At 33.6% G+C, this 21,165-nt stretch overlaps 1 protein-coding gene across 1 annotated transcript in view; it reads left to right on the forward strand.

The window, feature by feature from the left end:
- Positions 1-4,344: 4,344 nt before the first annotated feature.
- Positions 4,345-21,165, forward strand: part of Rgs21 (regulator of G-protein signaling 21) — a 21,265-nt gene continuing 4,444 nt past the window's right edge. The window contains exons 1-3 of the mRNA XM_005375097.1: positions 4,345-4,355; positions 8,575-8,651; positions 12,482-12,648. Of these exons, the coding sequence (XP_005375154.1) occupies positions 4,345-4,355; positions 8,575-8,651; positions 12,482-12,648 (255 nt within the window). The remainder of the gene's footprint in view (positions 4,356-8,574; positions 8,652-12,481; positions 12,649-21,165) is intronic.

Consider the following 21,165-nt stretch of genomic DNA (forward strand, 5'->3'; position numbering starts at 1 on the left):
CCAAATGTTTCTGTTTTTGAACCAAATTGTTTGCAAACAAAAATGAATACTACTCAGCTATAAAGAAGAATAAATTCAAGACTTTTATAGGTGAATGGATGCAACTAGGGACCATACTCAGAGGTGAAATAAGTCAGACTCATATGTGTGTAACTGGAATGTCTCCCTAGTGTAAGAAATAGAGTAAATAAGATCCAGAATATACAATAGATATAGTGAAAGGGAATGAATTTGCTCAAAAGGAATCAACTGGAATGGGGAAAAGGAGAAAAGAAGGGAAAAGAAAAAATATATATATACATACACACACATATATACAGCTAAATTTTAAATTATTAAAGATAGCTAAAATAATAGTACTACTAATTTCTATTAGTTCATTGAAAGGAACAGTTAGTGCTTCTATTGTTTGATCAACTTTGCATGCCTGTATCTTATAATCTGAGCAGCTACTTTGAGGATAACAATACACTATGACAGTCATTGTTAATTTCCTATTATCTTGTTTTATAATTCTGTATCATTGTTTTTATTGGGTTTCTTCCCTTTAAAATTAAAGAAGTGTTCATGAATGGAGGTACCACTGCATTTCCTAATGTTCAGCAAGTTACTAAGTCTCTTAGAGTCCTGGTTTTCTCATCTGTAAAATGCACATAAATATACTGTCTAACACATAGCAATATACAAAGAGATGACGCTTGGAATGTTTCTGATGTGTATGCTCCATGTAGTTTAGTTCAAGTATTTTAACTATTAGCTCAATTATTTTAACTATTTTTCCTAAATCACTCCTGTCATATTCACTTGGATGTCATACAATACATTCAGAATACATTTTTAAATTTTGTTTTTATTGGTACATGTTTCCAGTACATAATGATTACATTCCTGACATGGAGTTTCCTATTATCTGTCTTTTATTTTGCTCTTTATTTTATTTTGGGTATCTCATACAAGACAAACCCTAGAACATCTAAGTTTGTGTATCTTATTTATTTTACTTAATTATGGTCTCAAGATGCATCCATTTTCTTACAAATGGCTCAAGTTTACCCTTCTTTATGACAGAGTAGTACTTCTTTCTGTGTAAATGCCACATTTTCTTTATTTATCCATCTGTTTAATGACATCTAAGGTGCTTCCTAGATTTAGCTATTAGGACTTGTGCTGTTATAACACTTAAACTTAAACATTTTGTAGCAGTTACATCAAATTAAAGTTACACTTTTAAATTATGCAAATATCAGTATTAAATCCTTACTGCATTTTTTCTCCCCCTTTTTGTAGTCAAGAGTAAACAGAAGTATTTTTTATGCTAATAGAGAGGTTTCATGTAGATTTAAGACCACTTCATTATACTATACAATGCTGGACTTCTGACAGGAAAGCTAGTCAAAGTATCTAAGCAGTCTATGTCTCTAAACTTTCTTTTATACATTCACTTCCTCAGGCGTGCTTTCCATTTGATACTGTCATGAACATGAATGGAAACAGTCTTTTGGGCTATTGGATTTGAAACCTATTCCTGTGGCCCTCCTGCCGCTCTACCCAAGGACCTCACCACTCTCGCTAACTTGTCTATCCCTCTCCCACCACCCTTGTCTCACCTTGTCTTTTGTGCTGCAATTAGTGCACTTCATGTTTTTTAAGTTTCTTAAAAATTTTATTAAAATTTCAAGAACAAAGAACTACTATTTTGTCAAGTAGGAGATTGACTAAAGAGTTCAGTTCCCAAACTCATAATAACTCTAAACTAGAAGGATGTGGTTTATCATTTGTTTATTAAGTTCATTTATTTACTCCATAGGAAAAAATGTTATATCTCCTGCTTCTGCTTATCTTTCCTTACATTTTTATTTTATCTGGCAGATAAAAACCATAGACAGTATATATGCAGCATGATGTTTAACTCACCACTCACCATTGTTCTCACATTCTTCCAGTTCATTACACACACATGATCATGTGAACTTTGCAAACTTATCAGCTGGATACAACTGATTAAAGATCTGCATTTCTGTACCACCTATCATGATCTCTTCCACATGAAAGGACTCTTTAAAAAATGTAGAATTATATCATATACTTGTGCAGAAAAATCCATAGATTCCATAATGGTAATATTGCCCCTAAGATCTTGTACACTATTATCTTAACCAGGTTTTGTAAACATTAAGCGATGAGAATGAAATAGAACAAAAATATATAAAAATCATTACATAAGGTGCATTGACTTAGTGTATCTTCCTTTACTCTCACAAACGAGTGACTTAGACACTACATAAATTTATTAGCTTAGAGTCCAGGAAGCCAAAATCCATAGTGGATCTCATAGCGTTAAATCAAAGCACTGGCAGTGTTGGTTGTTTCTGGAGACTCCAAGGAGAAAGTCGGTCTCACCCTTTGCAGCAACTACAGGCTACCCAGAGTCAGCTCTTGGCTCTTTCCTCATGTCTCTCACGTTCATGCTTCCATCCTCAAAAATCCCCCACCTCACTTTAGTCCTCCTGCCACACTCTCAGAAGATCTCAGGTAATTACCCTGAGCCCAATAAGATACTCCAGGATAATCAGCATCCCTGGTGCCATACAAAATAATACATTCACATTTTCTAAGCATTAGGATATAGGCATCTTCTGGGAGCCATTGTTCATTTTGCCTCATTGCAATGAAACTCTGATAGTACAGCCTGAATATCTGATAATGGAGCCCTGAATTAAAAGCTGGTTATATTTAAACGCCTCAACAATGTTTACAGGTGGTGATCTTTTATCAGGATGTATTCAACACTATAAATAATCATACAGCCTAAGAAGAAAGATTTTTTTCTCACCTACTCCTTATATTATGGACCTACATTTGTAAAAAAATATATATATATATGCAATTCTTACTTTTTCTCATCAATGAAAAGAAACTTGACAGAAATGGAAACTACATATTAAACACATGTTAACTATGGTTTGTAGAAGGATCCACAAGAAAGGACATGCATGCAACTGCACTGAACTCAAAATAAAAATTGAAATTGTTACTTTAAAGTTTTCATGTAAAATAAGCCTACACCTATTTTTAAAGACTTAACTTTAATTACCAAGAAAATCTTTAAATTTTGACATTTTATTTTCCAAAACGTAGTGTTTTCAAGCATAAACAAGGTGTTATGCAGTTTCTACCTCATTATCCCCCTCAGCAAAACAAAAATTCAAAATAAGCTTAATGACTCACTTTTGCACATTGTAGAACATTACATAATGATGCTTGAATTAACAAAATGTATTGCACTAACTGATGACATCCTTTCTTAATGATACACTGGCTTTTTAGGTCAGTTCTTTTATCAGTTTCATTAGTTCAAGGTAATTCACATACTAGGCATCTCCATACACCAACTAAATGAGGACACTTCTATGCTAACTTGGGAGATGCAGATTTTCTGCCATGTTCTGATTCTTTTCATCCACTCTGAAAATCAGCAAGAATTTCAAGAATGTTTCATTTAAATTGAAGGTCATGATCATATACCAATATTATTTTACTCCCAAATAAGCTTAGGATAAAAGCTTGGCAATGCATGGGGTTATAAAATTTTGACTATAATTAAAACACCAGCAAAATATATGGTATTTATTTTGGTAAATATATAGGTATTATTATGTCAGACATCAGCATTGCACAAAGAAATATTGATACTAAATTCAATGAGCTTCATAGTTAAAAGAAATAGAACTATACTTGTTATAAAATGCATGTACTTCAAGGAAAATTGTAATGCTTATGCTAAAACATTTTAATCCATGAATAAAAGTTTTAAAATACTTAAACATTATACTTGTTTAATATAAATGTATTAAAAGTAGAGCCTTCCCCATACTTTCCTAAAAATCAAAGGAAAGAAAACAAAATGATCTTTTAGACTATGTGTAAATTGAAGACTTGTCTGGATTAAAGACATAAAGGTGAATATTAAACATATATTTTAAATAACTATTATATATAGAATTGAACATCATGTGAATAGTAGTTGTCCTATAAGTGAATGCCTATGAACTTAGCCACTAAAATTTCAAATTGAATGTATATATGTTATATCAAACTCAGAGAACTGTCACAGATATTTAAAGAATTATTTGTTACTTAGAAGTTTAAGTGTTTCGACCAGTGAAAAGTTAAAATGAAAAAAGCTGAGAGTAGAATGATTTAAAGAATGCCAATTTGTAACCCAGGGGATAGGTATTTGCATACTAATTGTAATGTTCCTGCTGTCACATTACCTTCAGCTTGAAGATCAGTCAGAAAGAGAAATCCGCCATCATCTGTGACAGTCAGACAGTGGAAAGAAAAATGCCAGTGAAGTGAGTTGCTCTTTAAAGCTATTTTTGTCTCAGAAGATGTACAAATGAAGCACTGGAGGCTTCATTACTCTAGATGCTTTCTTTCTTTTGTTAATGATAAATACGCTAATTATTGTCTCTTTTCCTAAATTTTTTTCTTCTCTGTTGATTTCTTCTTCTTTTCTAAAATACATCAACAATTTATGGATCACTTTTGCAGTAAATTATTTGCTACAAAAAGAACGGCTACAGAGTGGAAAGAGACCACTCACCTCTCTTTTTAAGATGTTTTTAAAAATATGAAATGAGTTAGAGAACTAAGGTACAAATGACCCTTGCGAAAATTACTTATTGCTATGACACAAATTGAGAAACTTTTCTATGGATATTAAATGCTGGGTAAGGAAGCAGCTGTCACTTCCTTGGGCACATGGACTCCTTGCTTGAATTTTCCATTCTCCAGCACACTGCTAATTGAGTGTGAACAGCTAAGTTGTTGGAGTCCACATTTTTAATGCAATACAACTGGTTCTAGCTGGCACAATTAGCAAGATAACTGGTAGCTTTCACACAGTTCCCATCTGGCCTGGCTCTTCTCCGGACATATAATATGGGCACTGCTGGCCTTGATGGCATGTGCTTAATGAAGAAAACAGGAAGGAAATCAGCCAAAACTCCATGAAACACTGAGTGCAATTTTTGCTCCAAACACAGAGTAATTTTCACTGTACACCACACACGAAAAGTTGTTCTGATTATGCATTGGAATTTTACAGGAAACACACACACACAAGAAGAGCCAGAAAAAGCAGTTAATGTTATAAGTTCAAATAAAAGGACAAAAAAATATGGTAATGGACCACAAATACGGTCCATAAATACAGTATTAACACTTTGTCCTTTACTTAAATTAACACTCATTGAGGAAAAAAATTAACCAAAACAGTACAGTTTTAAAACAAGCACTTTTTTCCCCTTAAATTTTTATTAAATAGCTTTCTTTCTTGATATATCTATAGTTGCTTTATTGAAACACAAAACTGCATTTCCCATTCATATCCAATCTAAGAAATGTTCCATTTTTGTTTGAAAATGTGTAAGTTTTAAGAATATCTATGTACATTTTCTATTGAGTGGCCAGTTACCACAGCTATTATTTACAGCAAATATTTGTGTGCCCAGCAAGAAAACTCTGTTGTAGGAAAATTGCTTTAAAGGTATTTATTACACAAATGAACTGACCTATCCATCTTTGAAAGAATGAAAAAATTCACATTGTCAGCCAATACATTTGTGTTGGGATTTTAACTTTACCAATTATTGTCTGTAGAATATTTTACCAGCTAGCAGAATCTCTGAGAACTTCTACCCATCAGTAATATTGGAATAAAACACACTATTATTTTCAGGATTAAATGTGGTAAAATCTGCAACACGCTTAACAAAATGCAGTGTATATTGTAAATATTAAATATAGTTTGTGTATTTTATTGCTATGGCAAATACCATTCAGCTTGTTCAGAGAGATGAATAATTTATTTTTCCATGAAATTATAAATATATAAGAAATTCAAATTTTGAAACTGTTAAGTGGCAATAGACAAAATTTTTCCCTAAAATAATTACGTCACTAAATTTCTGAAAAGTAAATACTGTGTTACCATCACAACACAGCACACATTCAAAACTGAAACTTCTGGGTGAGAAGGGAGCTTAGAAAAGACAGCTGTGTCCACTCTGGGCATTGTCACATATCTGCTGGAGTTTCCCTCCAGAGAACTGAAGCAACTCTCCCATCTGTAGCAACATCAGCACTTTGTGGACTTTAATTAATACTAGAACATCTAAGGATCTCTAATTCTGTTGTCTGTAATACTCTCTATATATCTATAAGCTATAATATTTTAGTACATCTATATAATGCAAAATATTAATTTTTATTTTGTCCTTGATTCTATGCCATTTCCCAGACTTTGCTTTCTTCTTTCCAGCTTTGCTGTTTTCCTACATTAATAAGACAATAAGAATGGCTATTTGTGTGAACATTTCTACAAAGACTTCTTTACACCCCAAAAGGTCTTCATGGAACATGCTACTTGCATCTAGCTTAATGGCCATGCCTTTCTCTCAGGCCCTCTCGATTGCATGTTGTTCATTCTCTCCCATCTCACAAACCTCAAAGTGCTGTGTTGCTTACTAGAGGTAGCCATCATTTCTTCTCTTAGGTCACCCAAAGCATCCTAGGTCTCTCAAACTCATACAGTTTAGCTAGCCCTTCCAATAATCTCTTTAGCACTGTACTCTACAAGTATCTTCACAGGTATTGCCTCTCTTCCAGTGAAAGTTTTAATCCTTATCATTGTTTAGTGTTTGGTCATCCATTTGTTAATATGTGCAATAAGTATTTCTTGGATCAGACACTGCTCTTAGTGCTAGAAAATAATGTTAATTCCTGCCATCTGATAACTTCTGCATCTGGGGAAATAGATGTGCATCTTTGACAAATTTGTCTAGATTTCATTTCTCAGTGTTTTCTCAGAATGGCGCTCCTCATTCAAAATGGACATGGGGTATGGCCAGGCTCCACTCTATGCTATGCATTAGCATATATTTCATAGGTAGAGTTGCTTTTAATTACAATACCCTGCTAACCACCAAACTTCAGTCTGCAAACATAGTCATTTCAAGGGACCATATAACAAAGTTTCTACAAAACTTAATGTTTCAATCATATGAAATATGATGTACACTTATTTAACAGCTTACACAGTGCACAAGAGCTTTTCAATGGAAAATTGAATCTAGGATTTAGCCTCACCCTCCACTTGTGAAAGATGAAGACTGAATAATCTAAATCGTTTAAACTGTCCATTTCAATGAAGAGCCACTGTTTCAAAATGGCTCTCTAGATAATCTTGTGTCCCTGCAATTTAGTAAGCTAAGGGAGAAAGGAAAGTTAATAGCCCATAACTGGTGAAGGAAATTTGAGATAAGATGTCGGCAATGAAAAATAGCAAAATAAATTCCCAGCCCCACAGTTCTCCTTACATATCTTCTCATTATTATCTGAAAATACTGTCCAACTAATATTGCAACAAAAGAGAGCACAGTCAGCCCTAATAAAAATTATAAAAACTCCAGCAAATTATAATAAGGAATAACTAGAGGAGCCCCTATACACTACCACATCTAACAGTCACCTCATGCTCAAATACAAAATTTTGTACAGATGACTAGATATAAGATGATATCTGTTGTATTATCAATCATTTTGTCACTGTAATATAAATTTTAAATTGATAAGCCCTGTGAAAAATTTAGTTTTTGCTCATGACAGGTACATAATCCAATTTTTTTTTCTGAACAGCTAATGCTTTGTGTGCATCAAGGTTTACTGCATGGAGACTTTATTTATTAAGGAGAATAATGTATGATATATTTGCATTTCAGAAAGTTTGTATCTTAAGCCTGATTTATTATTTCTACATACATCCCCCAAAGTATACCTTCTTCAGAAGACTTAAGTCTATAAATTTTGACTGCTTTGAAAGATATAACTCTGTCCTGATTTAAATAAATCAGTATAGAATTAGAAGTATACCAGCCTAAAGAGAAATAAAACCTGATTCAGAGTTGAGTAACTACTCCTTGAAGTGCTTGATGAAACATGTGCAAGACCATTACAGGTTAGAAATCCTTAAAATTTTTTGAACTTCTTTTAGATGTATAATTATAAAATGGTTAGCTTTGTGTGCTGTGAAAACTTAAAAATAATTCATTTGCCATCACTGTTACCAGAACTTTTCAGGAATAAACCAGAGTAATGCTGTACATATTAATAAAAACATATTCTTGATTAAGAAGAAATTCTATATTATTTGACAAAACCAGTATCTCTCTGATGTCTTTACTAGAATTTTGGAATGTGCAAATACTATCAACACTGTTGGCTAGATTAAAAAATGATTTACTATATAGTATTATATTCCACTTCATTTCGCTATAGCTATCCACTGTGGAAAATATCGTCACGTCAAAGTATCTCTGTTAGTTGTGAGCTAGCAGGCTGCAGAGCGTGGAGTTCTGTACCTCGGCAGCAGAAAACAGAGGCAAATATACTTTGCTGTTTGAGTAATGGCACAAAAACTTAACAAAGGTATATATTTCAACAAACATATATAACTGAAGTATTACTATAGGGTATGGAAGAAAAAGATCACAATGCTATTGTCAAGGGTAGATGTTGTTTCTACAGGTCACCAACCACAGAAGCAATGGCATGGTCTGAAAATATGGACACACTTTTAGCCAATCAAGGTAAGAGCCAATTAATATTAATTAATAGGCTTAAAATATAGTAATTAATTAATTAACTGATTGATTTAAATTCTGAAAATGATAGGCATAAGTGTGAGTTAGATCAGCACTTGCCGCAAAAAATTCCTAACAGCCATGTGAATTTAAAGGGTAAAAGTCTAAATGGAATTATCTTGGACTCAAAATAAGTTTGTAAAAACTCCACACATTACAATACAGTGTACGCTTCATTTCACAAACACTTCTCTTTGCAAACAATTTGATTTACAAAAGCTTTAGGAAAAATTTTGCTTCTGTGTGCAACCTGCACATCAGGTGAGAAATTCAACCACAGCCATCTTCCCCATAGAAAAACAAACACAGCCATCTTTCTCAAAAATGTAAAACAAATGAAGTTTTTAAATCGAGGTACCTGTAAAAGAAAAATTCCAAATAACAGTGAGAAATTTCCAATTGTGTTATCTTCAGTATTACATGACATGTTATAATTGCTTTCCTTGGGTATAAATTGAAAGAAACATATAAAATATCAAAAAGTTAAAAGTTTAAATGCATCACTTGTTTTACAGGGCCTGAAAGCGAAAATAAGAGTTTCTTAAAGTATCTCTTTTAGCTGAATTATTTTCCTCCATAGTGAATATAAAAACATATTTGAATGCAAGTGTATGTATACTGATATGTTTATGTAGGAATATATATTTTATTGAGATGGTTGTTAGGTAATTTTGCAAGTTATAAATAAAATGTCCTAATCATTAATATGAAGTTATATACAAAATTGTCACAAGATATCTACAACTTCTGTTTGTGTTATAAATAATCTGCTTTGTGCCATTCATCCCATCCCTGGGAGGAGAAATGACACTACGGAGACATGTATAGAGAATATTTATAAAGCAGTATTTTTCATACTAATCAAAAAATATTTCCAGTTTTAACTGATAAAGTAAAAAAAATTCTAGATGTGATAAGGCTGAATAAATTCTTCATAGCTGCTTATTCTTGTATAAAATTAGATTGAATTAGATGAATTTAGATACCTTAAATTTACTGCATAAGTGATTAACCCTTAAAGGGTTAACATAAACTAATCCACATAACTCTAAGAATCCAACTAAAGACATATATTAAAGATGTTAAGAATGTGCAAATGCATTTTTCTAAGTTTTGAATGATTTTTTTCTTTTTCCACGTTTCTTTTTCAATAATCAGAGGGACAGATCAGTTTACTAAAAGCCACGTCAAAGTATCTCTGTTAGTTGTGAGCTAGCAGGCTGCAGAGCCTGGAGTTCTGTACCTCGGCAGCAGAAAACAGAGGCAAGGAGGGCAAGTATTTCTCTTTGCCTACCTCCTAGGATTTTATATTTAATACTCAAATAAAATAATAGCCAGAGATTCACCTAAACAACTTCTTGGTTTTGCTTTCATAATACCAGGGAAATTTTAGTAGCATCCATGACTTCTAATATGTTTAAAAGCTAGCAGCTCACCAAAATATCTGTTTTTGTCACCTTGGGAACAGACTTCGCATGTTTGGGTAGAGGCTTTCATCAGTGTAGCTTTCAGTGTCTGTGCTCACCTGTTACATTTAACACCTCCTGTCAGTTATAACAGAGGTAGTGGTTCTATACTGTAGCATGCCTTCAGATATTGATTTTAATCTTACATAGTACTACTATACCAAAATCATTTGGCATATTTTGAACATTCAAATTACATATATAGAATACAAAGTAGATCAATAAAATATTGTGTCCAAGACAGAGATAACTAGCTTCAATTTTAGTTGCTTCATTGCTTGTTTTGCTCTTTGTGTACTAAACTGAATAATGAAAATGATACAGCGTCAGTTCAGAGTAGCCCTCTGACTCGCCATCTAGCTGGGATATATCTGGATAATCCTCACAGGAAGAAAGCTTCACATTCCTTAATGACTCACACATATAACATAACCAAGCATAAATCTACAATACAGTATTCTTTCAGTATTATTAAGGTATTCTTTATCCTTTATATAAAATAATTTCTAGAATAAATTCTATTTAAACCTCTCAAATGCACCATTGTTTGGACCATATTCAGGGAAATTTTTAATTGAGTGTTTCTAAGGGATTTTTATAACTTAAAGTTGTGTCACAGACGCTTCTTGGATATATTTTTAAATGCAAGAAATGTGCAGTTAATTCAATTTTTATATAGTGCTTACTTATTAATGACATCCACACTGTCCAATATTTCTACTGAGAATTTTAATTGATCTCTGGAACCTTTCACAATGATTTGCCATTTCAACGTTATTTCACATAATAAAGTTAAATCTATTTTTAAGTCAATGTTTTGAGATATCTAATCTTGCTCCAGAAAGTCATTTTCTATTTTCTGTTATTAAACTTCACATTTGCTCCTTATCTGCAGCAAACTATAGAAAACTGCCTTAGACTTTTGTCCACTGACTTTTGTATTTTCTTTTTCCCTGGTCAGTTTTTTTCTGTTCTCCGATTCTCCACAAACAAGTTCTCCCCTAGGTGGGATTAACTCTCCCTCAGGGAGGAATGAGGGAGGAAATGCCTTGAGCACATGCAAAGAGGCCCCCTGGGCAGGTGGAGGAGAAAACCACTAATGTTTTGGAAGGCAAATTGCTCTGAGTAGCAACAGCTCTGATGTACATTTTCCTCCTCGGTGAAATATTGTACAGCCTCACAGATAAACAGATTTTACCATCAGAAGAATCAAGCTATAAGACCTTAACACACCAGCTTTCTCTAGTCAACAGAGAAGAATCTGAATAGCATCTCTCTACCTGCTAACTAACTAGAGGCCCACTCTTAGCCATACTGAGCCCAAAAATATTTAGCAGGAATTATCCCATCAAATAAGTCCAAGGTATATCCAAAAGGAATACCGAAGGACACATTTTGATGAATACAGAGTGAAAGGCCTAAAGAGATGCTCATAAATTTAAATAGCTATAGGAGCAAGTAATAATGGTGTACACTTGAGGAAAGAGGGAGAAGTGAGAGAACCCTGATTATACAAATTATAAATTACAAGCCCTGACTGTAGTATTAATTTTAAAAAAGCACATATACCAGTTAAATTGCAAGGAAGTGGGCTTGTTTGCTGTCAAAGCTGCCAGAGAAATATGTGCTCAGGAGAACCCTAAAACAGAAGGAAAACACTATGCACAGGTAATAAAGGAGAATGGAAGGCACTGATATTTTGTATGAGATACTATTGCTTCCCAGAATTAAAATCACCTATCACCAAATAAAAGGAAGAAAAAGCATTCACTCTAAATTCTTGCCAGTTATTTTCTTTGTTTAAAAATCATATTTGTCCAATATATTTACTGCAAACTAACAAAGCCTAGCATGAATTCTTTTGCTTTAAGCCCAGGCCAAACATAGTTTAGTCACTTCATATCCAATTATGTTTCTTTACCAACTTATCACCACAAAGATGTTCTTACTCTGAGGTTAGTACAGTATTATCAACTTGATCCAAACTTAGTGCAGTGAATCTAAAATGCAGGACTTTTAGAGCATGGGATTTCCCGACCATCAAACATAACTCTCTGATTTTTCAGATATAAATATATAGTTTTTCTTTATTAATGGAGTTAATTTAAGAAATAGACATATATCATTTACTACTGTTCAAACACAAGGTTTTCTAAAACCTTAGAAGGTAAAACACAGAAGTTATAGTAAGCAAGATGATAAATATTTACTATTGAATACTCATAAAAGCTCATATTTTACACTGTACTCTTTTTTGTTTATATTACTGCTTGAAATGATATTCAAAAGTTTTTCTCATGTATTTTATAGCTGGTCTTGATGCTTTTCGAACATTTCTAAAATCAGAGTTCAGTGAAGAAAACGTCGAGTTCTGGCTTGCCTGTGAAGACTTTAAAAAAACAGAAAGTGCAGAAAAAATTGCTTCAAAAGCAAGAATGATTTATTCTGAATTCATTGTAGCTGATGCCCCTAAAGAGGTGAGTGAATTACCCCAGGATAGTGAAGCCTTATTCCCCAACAAACCTATTCCCAACTAGAAGTAGAGTCGTAAGGTCCGTTTAAAAGATTTTCACACCATACATGTATTCAGATGAAAAATGTCACTAGATTCCAGTGGATGTTCCTTATCATACTCCTACATCTTTCACTGACTCAGTAAATATTTTAATGCATGAGCTACATACAACTAATTGTTCTATGTTTTGTTGTACCATACGTAGGCTCTGGAAAATTAGTGTCTCATATATCAAATTAAACAGCTATAAAATGTACCTGAAAAAAGTCCTTTTTAAAAACTCTATTGGGTTTTCGACGTCACATCTTTTTGTTTGCTTGTTTCTTTCTTAAAACCATAGAGTTTAGCAAGAATTCTTGAATATTTAAAAAAATTACTGTGTGTAAAGAAAAATCGCCAACTAACCAATAGTGCAAGTTCCCCATTTCTAATATCTTAGAAGTCTACTTTATGAGATAAAATAATGTTTTGCATTCCAAAAGGAGTGTGTAGTTTACCTTTATTTCTTTGATGGTGAAAATTGGCAAAATGTATAAAGTATTGAATTAGGTGATTAGGATCCACCTGTGCTTCTTAAAAATCAAGAAAAGAGAAAGGGCCTTTGCAAGAAATATGGGATGACTCTGATAATAGCCCCCGAAAGGTGTCTGATGTGTACAACACCTCATTTATATTTGACATTTTCCAGAGCCAGTACAATGATCAAACATCTCATATCTTCTTTTCATTTTAACTGTAAAGTTTAAGCAATTTATATTTGAAAACTATTTTAGATCCTTTGCTAATGTATCATTTAAGCAAAGAGATTTAATGTATATGTAGCAGCAAACAGGAAGTAAAGTTAAACTAGTAGTAACACACATAAACTCCACACATAAATTCATCTTTCCTACAAAAGTCAAATAATCAGTATCCTTATAGGGGAGAGTCACTATATTTTCTGACCAAAGTTAGGATTCATAGTATGAGGAGGATAGTTGTACTTATGAGGACAAAAAAACTAGACTAGATGAAATGTAAATGCATTCATCAAATGTGGAATGTAAATGCAGAATTACCATATCAGTAGTGCAAGTTTTAGATGGACATTAATTACTGCAGCATATATTAGTCTGGGATAGCATTAACATAAACACTGAAGCACGGCCTGAATTCAATTCATAGAGGAAAAAAAGAACTTGAGCTCCTGTGGAGCCATTCCAATATTCATTTCCAAGTCATCATCTAAAAAATCAATAAATAATTCTGGAAAACTGAAAATGTACTAGGATATGTCAAAGTGATTAATGTACCATTCCATAAAAGGCTTTCAAAGCAACCCTAAAGAAATTGTATTCATTCTGATACTAGTTTGAAAGCCAGTTTTTCCTTCTTTATTAATCCATCTAATTAACAGTGTTTTAAGGATAGCATTATCAAACATTGTATATGAAACATTTTCAAATAACAATATAGTCTGCTAATCACAGCTGAATTCAAAGTTACACAGTAAATTTTCAAATTTGACATAATAGTTTTATTACCTATACTTCTCTTTTAAAATAAAGTTATATAGAAATAAATGGTAGTTTATACTTTAAGATATAAAAGTTTTACAACTCTTTATAGTTTATTTATCTAATTTTAGTAAATAAGATAAATTTATGGCTAATGTTTAAATTGTAAATTATGTTGTCTTCTTGAAATATCTTTACAAGTTTGTTATCCATGACGTTTACTGGAAACAAAGTATATACATGTAATTGTTCTCTTTCCTATTATTTACCATACTTACTAATTCATATTATTAAAGGGAGCTTGCCTATTACATTCTATACCAGTAGCAATCTTCAGAGTTATTCTGCACAGTCTGTCAGTTGTATGTTAAATATAATATAGCTGTTAATAGGTTCATTGATTAAGTTGATTTTGTGCATGTCTGTCCCAACAGTAAGAGAGCAACATGTTGTAAAACCAAACAAAAATATACAATAGGTTATGTAATAATGAGACCATATTTAAGTTCATTATTAGCATGGGGGAAGAGTGATTAAGTCTACCTGGAGAGTAAAAGGATAGATATGCAGAGTGGCTCACACATGAAAAACGAAGGCCATGGAAATTAAGTAATTTTTTATCAAGAGCACAAATAAAGACAGACTATTTTGGACTGAGAGTGTATTGGTTTAATACTGACAAATAAAGCTCCCTAGTATTTTCCAAAACTTGATGTTGCTAACATGAACAGATGAGATGGAAGTGTGTGGTATAGATAAGCAGCATTGGAAGCAAAGAAATGATGAAGAATATCCTAGATTGATCTATTAGGCAGACTTGAGAAGACTGGACAATATATTTGATATGTAAGCTGAAAATAAAATTATTTTCATAAGTAGAAAATTTATTAAACATGGGATTCATGTGTGAATATTCTCCATTTTATAGCAATTGGAAGTTCTAAATTAAGGAACAATGGCAAAGTCGTGTTATCCAGTGGTTTATTAACTCCAATTTACTTTCTTATGATTTTATCTATAAAATTGCTAGCATAATTCAATAATTTTAATTGCAATCAGGTAATTTACTGTTAGACTGTACCGAAGTTATTAAGTGATGCACGTCTATAAACGGGCCTTAGTAAAGGTTGTCAGCTCCTGTCCTCATTGGAAAAACTATACATAAAATGGAATTTCAGGTTTCTGAGACACAGTAACTATTTCAACTGCATTTTATGCCCTCTCCTTTCCTTTAGAGTGTCCCCTTTCTTTGATCTCTATATGAACAGGAAGTTTACATGGTATAGCAGACAACAAGAAGTTTGGGGGTGCCTCGTCCTTGGTTCATATCCTGATCCCTCCCTGTGTAATCTTATGATAAGCTATTTCATCTCCCTATGCCTCAGTTTACTCATCTAAAGAAGCATAATAGTACATTTACACAAAAGATGAGAATGGTAAATAAGATAGTATGTTAAGGGTTTTCATCATATAAAGCAGTTTTTAAGAAATTTCAATCCTTTTTTCTTTAGACAAATCCCTAGATGTGCTATTAAAAATTATAGGACTGAAAACAACCATGAGCTATGGTCTATGAACATTTGCAGAAGAACAACACTAGATGACTTGATAACAGTGTAAATGTGAAGACACATTATAAAAACATGCTGATACTCTGCCACAGGGAAGGACAAACCTGAGTCATTTGTAGGAAAAGGAATCCACTTTGCGACAACAATGTTAAGTGAAATAAATCAGACACACAGCTTAAGTATGGCATGCTTTCCTGCATAGGAGGTGGGAGAGTAGAAAGGGGACGGGGAATTAAAAAGAATCGGAGAAGTGCTGTGGACCTGTGCTAACTTCCCATGATGACTGTCACCATTACATACTATAAACAAGTACTAATAAAAAGTGAACTAAATAACTAAAAATAAAACATGTTAATAAAATGTCAGGTTCTGATAAAAGAACAACTCACTGAATGAACTGTACACTGATGGATTCAGGAGAAAATATTGGGAAAAAATGACTGACTATAAAATGAGAACATTATTAGACCAGCAATATATCTTTAAACCGCTCCCCCGCTCATCTTTTGCACAGTAAGATCAGACTGGTACAGAAAAAAAAAACCTTAAACTTCTATTTACCCTTCCTACATTTGTACTACTAATTTTATATTATTTGAAAATTTTCAAGAAAATGTTATTATTTGGCTTTGAGAAAAATGTTTACCTCAGAAATTTTAAGATAGTATTTTCATATCCACCTGAATCATATTTTAAAATTTATAATGTATTTATATCTTTACCCCTTATATTGAAAAGAAAACTGGTCATAAAAGGATGAGAAGGTACATTAAACAGAAAAATTTTTAATTACCATTCTAGGAGATTAGAGTGTTCAAAGTCCAGGGCTTAATTCGCAGCATGAAAACAATATATATATATACATATAAATTGAACTTCATATTATCATAATCCAGAAAAAAACTGTATTGGTAGTTTCTAAAATATACAATAATATAAGATTTTTTTGTATGTGTGTGTGCCAGGAATTGAACACATGACTTCATGCTTGCCAGGCAGGCACTGTGCCACTGAGCTATAATCCCTGACTTTTTCTTTTTTGAGACAAAGTCTCTGTAGTCCAGGCTGGCCTTGAACTCACTATGTAGCCTAGGCTGGCCTCAAACTCACAGTGATCCTCCTGCCTCAGCTTCAGAATGCTGGGATTGCAGGCATATACCACCACACCTTGCAAAATATTTAAATCTAAAATATATTAAATAGCACAACTCATAAAGAAGAAATTATAATCATAAAGAAGATATCTTCTTAGTGGATCTGTGGAGGACACTTTTCAAAATTTGTGTCTTACTTTATTTTTAATGTGATGTTTGGTATTGATGTTTTATTTACCATCCATATGTGGGATTGAGTATGGATATTTTAGTTCCCATCCTCTGTAACTACTCTTAACCTATATGCAATCTAACAACCACTGTTAATCCCTATCATTTTGTTCAGAAACCCTGTGTAATTCTTATTGTTTTGCTTTGTTTTGTTTTTGTCTATGTTGTTAGCATTTTGCTAGTGTTCTTTTTTAATTCTCTTTAAAATAAAAAAATAAAAATAAAAATAGTACCCCCATGAAAAGGAAGCTCAATCTAAGGCAGGAAGAAAGTAAATAACTACAGAAGTATAACATATGTTGTATTGGACAACTGAAAAACTCCCACAGAAAATTATGCTAAACTTATGGTAGTGTTTTGATAGGGAAATACAGGTGAGGTTGTATACAACAGAAAATTCCCAGTCTAAAAAATATGGCTCAAAGAAAGGTAGTTTTAACCAGAAATTTGAGTGTAAATGGAATAGACAAGATTAAAAAGTGAGAAAATAGGAGGACAAGTCCAGGAAAGGGCTAACCAGTGAATAAAGAACAGTCTAGGAGTGACAGTGTAGTACTATGCGATAGGGTATAAAGTGTACCTTCCAAGACCCAGTGATTTCTGCATTCCTGTTCATTCCATTTTAAAATAAAAGGATTTCTTTAGAGAAGAGAAAGAAATACCATATACTTATGGAGAGAGCAGAACTTAAGTAACAATAAATCATTCCAGAACAGTGGTTTTGCATGGAAAACGTCACTTGATCATTGCATTCAGTACCTTATGAAAGACTTACAGTAAAAAGTAGATGGAGCTTTAAAGGTAAAATAGTGAGAACCATAGTCATAGGGACCCACAGAAAGGAGGGCTCCAATACATGCTTTTAGGCTTCAAATCCTTTTCCTTACATCCATACTTATTTTTAAGTGCTTATAACATAGCCTGGGAACCTTGATGTTTATGCTAGAGGCAGAAGCATAAAATTATCTAGTCACAGAGAATTTATCTTCATTTCTATAAAAAGCTTTATTTTCTTCTCACATTCTAATTTATATAACTTCCTAGACTATGATACCTGGATTCAAATGTGGCATTAGGAGAAAAGTTTCAGAAATAGTTTTAATATTCTGCAGTATAGGGGCTGGGGATTTAGCTCAGCGGCACAGCGCCAGCCTGGCAAGCATGAGGTCGTGAGTTCGATTCCCGGTACCAGAAAAAAAAAAAAAATTCTGCAGTATCATTTGTTCTTCCAAACATGATTGCTGGATTTCAAGTCAAAACCCATATGTTTGGGTGTTCTAAACTTCCCTATATCCTTATTCCATTTAACCTTGAGCTACTATGTTAGGGTTGGTGAAGGACACCAGTCAATCTGAATCCCTTTCACCTCTTCCGGCATGGCTATAGCTTTTTCACTTTTATTTTGAGCGATCTTTATATATTCTGATTTTTTATGTGTCATTTGTCACCACAGAAACTGGAGAGGCATCTGGTTTCTGTACAACTCCACAGCTTTGGCTACTTGTCTTATTAATCAAGGTGCTTTGGAATTTCATTCCTTTCATTTGTCTTGCCCAATTTAACGTGTTAGTTCTGCCTCCCAAATTGTGTCATTCATTTCTGTCACCAAAGTGAATGACAATAAACGGATACTGTCTTGTGTAGGAATGGATTCCTTCTAGATGTTACAACTTTAATAACCACCCTTGAGAATATATTTCAGGATATTCATTCACTTTTAATGATGCCAAAAATAAAGTAATATTAGAAGTGTTAGGGTGATTAAGTAGAATTAGGTAACTAAATACATGATTATGGATGGCTTTAATTTGAAGAGTAATCTTTAAACTCTGTTGTGAATGAGGTCTAAGGTGCTCCCTGCTCCATTTCTGGAATGCATTTTACTTATGCATGCATGCATCCTTTGCATAATGGTGGTCTCCTGCTCCACTATATGTTCTAAATGAAGGAAGGCTATCTAATTTGGATGTGGGAACACAACTGAAAACTTTTCATTCAAATTATGTAAAAATATATAAAGCACAGTTTAGGATCATGACAGAGCCAACAGGCACACTTTAAATGTATTCTTCCTGCAAAAATAATTTGTAGCAAGCTGAACAAGTTTTCTGCTGGTGTAGAAAAGAGGCATTTGGCTCGCATTACTTTCAGTTAAGAAAACCACATAAGTGGTTAAGATATTCTAGATCTTTATAATAAAATTGTTTGTTTGTTTGCTTGTTTTTTTGGTTTTTCTCCGGTACCGGGAACCGAACTCACGACCTTGCGCATGCCAGGCAGGCGCTTTTGCCGCTGAGCTAAATCCCCAGCCCCCATAAAATTGTTTTTAAATAATGATGACAAGCATCATTCAGAAAGAAGTCATTTTAATGCAATGGAGTGTTGTCTCTGTCAGCTGTGTCTGTGTCAAGCCCTTCTCAAAACTGACAGGATTTAAAAGCCTCTAAATGGTTGTGATGACATCTCAGTGGCTGTTTCATAAGAATCATAATCCTGTCTTGTCTTCTGAGATTGGCACCCTAGAGGCCTCAGATATCTAAGATAATTTACGACCTTTTGAAAAATAAGCAAATAAGATACTATGTGTCTCAAAGCCCTTGAAACTAAAAAATATCAGTATAAAGAAAACATAATGACTACTCTCATCACTAAGTATATAAACTATTTGTAACCGTATATATATCACCTTGTTTATTTCATTAATTGATGCAATGTTCAGTACATACTGAGGACCTAATAATCCAAGATGGTCAACAAAGACTAGGCATCTCTATAGCTCCTAAGCAGTTCAGGCATGCCTTAGATCATGCAGTTGGAACATGTACCTTTCCAGAGTGCCACCTTCTCAGAGGTACCCACAGTCAATATATTTCAAGCTCAGAAATCTCATTTTTTGACTGAGGTATAAATTTATCCAAGTCCTATCCGGCTGAACCCAATCAAACATCTCATTTATGATGAGTACAAAGTTGGTGGTGTAGTTCACAGACATTCCCCCAGGAGTGACTCTAACAGAGGAATTCATAGGAAACTGCTAAAAAAGGATCTTGCAATATAGCTCAGGCTGGCCTCAAACTTGCAACCACTCTGCCTCAGACTCCTGAGTAGCTGAGATCACAGATATGCACCACCATACCCAGCTGGAAATGTCTCTACTTGGATTCTAAGACTCTATTTCCTCCTCTTTCCCTTACTGATGCTTTTTACCAATTTATTTTTAACAGTTTAACAATTTCTTTTGCTGATCCTAATCAAGACCCAACCTACACAATAAGGAGTGGAGACAATCCTCATTTATCTTCTCTTCACACCTACTCACCCAGGGAGCTCTTCCAATCTTATGGTTTTAAAAGGCTACCTCAAGTTTTAAAAAAATCAAAGCAGATCTATTTCTCTATTCAAAATTTCTTCTACCTAATCTTCTCTGTCTCAGTTTATAGCAACCCTCTTCTGCCCAAGTTCTGGCTTGATTTTTAGTAGTCATCTCATGATTCTTCTCTTTTTTTTTATACCTCATATCTAATCCATCAGCACGTTCCATCAGTCATTAGAATATTTCTGAAATCCAAACACTCTTCAAAATTTTCTCCTTTTGCCCTGCTTATATCGATTGGGTTCTAAATCCCATCCAATCTACCTGCTGAATCTGTTTGAAATGGACGTCTTTCCCTTCATTCCCACTACCATTACCCACTCCCCATTCCACCGTCAATTGTCCACCTGTGTGGTGTACTTCCCTAATTTTTCTCTCCTTTGTATCCACACTTAAGTATACCATCCCTTGGAAGCAAGTGGCTGTTTTAAATATGTGTTTAGATGATGATCGTACTAACAATTGTTACTACCCTCAGGATAAGTGAAAAATTCCTTAGTAAGACCTGTAATTGACACCTTCGTGCCTCTTCCGACTCTTACCTTTCTTGCACTCCAAGCCTACCAGCTTCGTCCAGTTTACACTTTCATAGACAGGTCCCTTATGGTCTTCCTGTTCACACACCTTCAAAGGTCAGCTTGAAATCTCACTTTCCTCACAAAACGTTGCTTCCAGAAAGCGTATATTATATTTGGGTTGCAATTTCAAAGCCTG

The sequence above is a fragment of the Chinchilla lanigera genome, unplaced genomic scaffold (assembly GCF_000276665.1).
Source record: "Chinchilla lanigera isolate Chin_1 unplaced genomic scaffold, ChiLan1.0 scaffold00005, whole genome shotgun sequence".
Classification (NCBI taxonomy): Eukaryota; Metazoa; Chordata; class Mammalia; order Rodentia; family Chinchillidae; genus Chinchilla; species Chinchilla lanigera.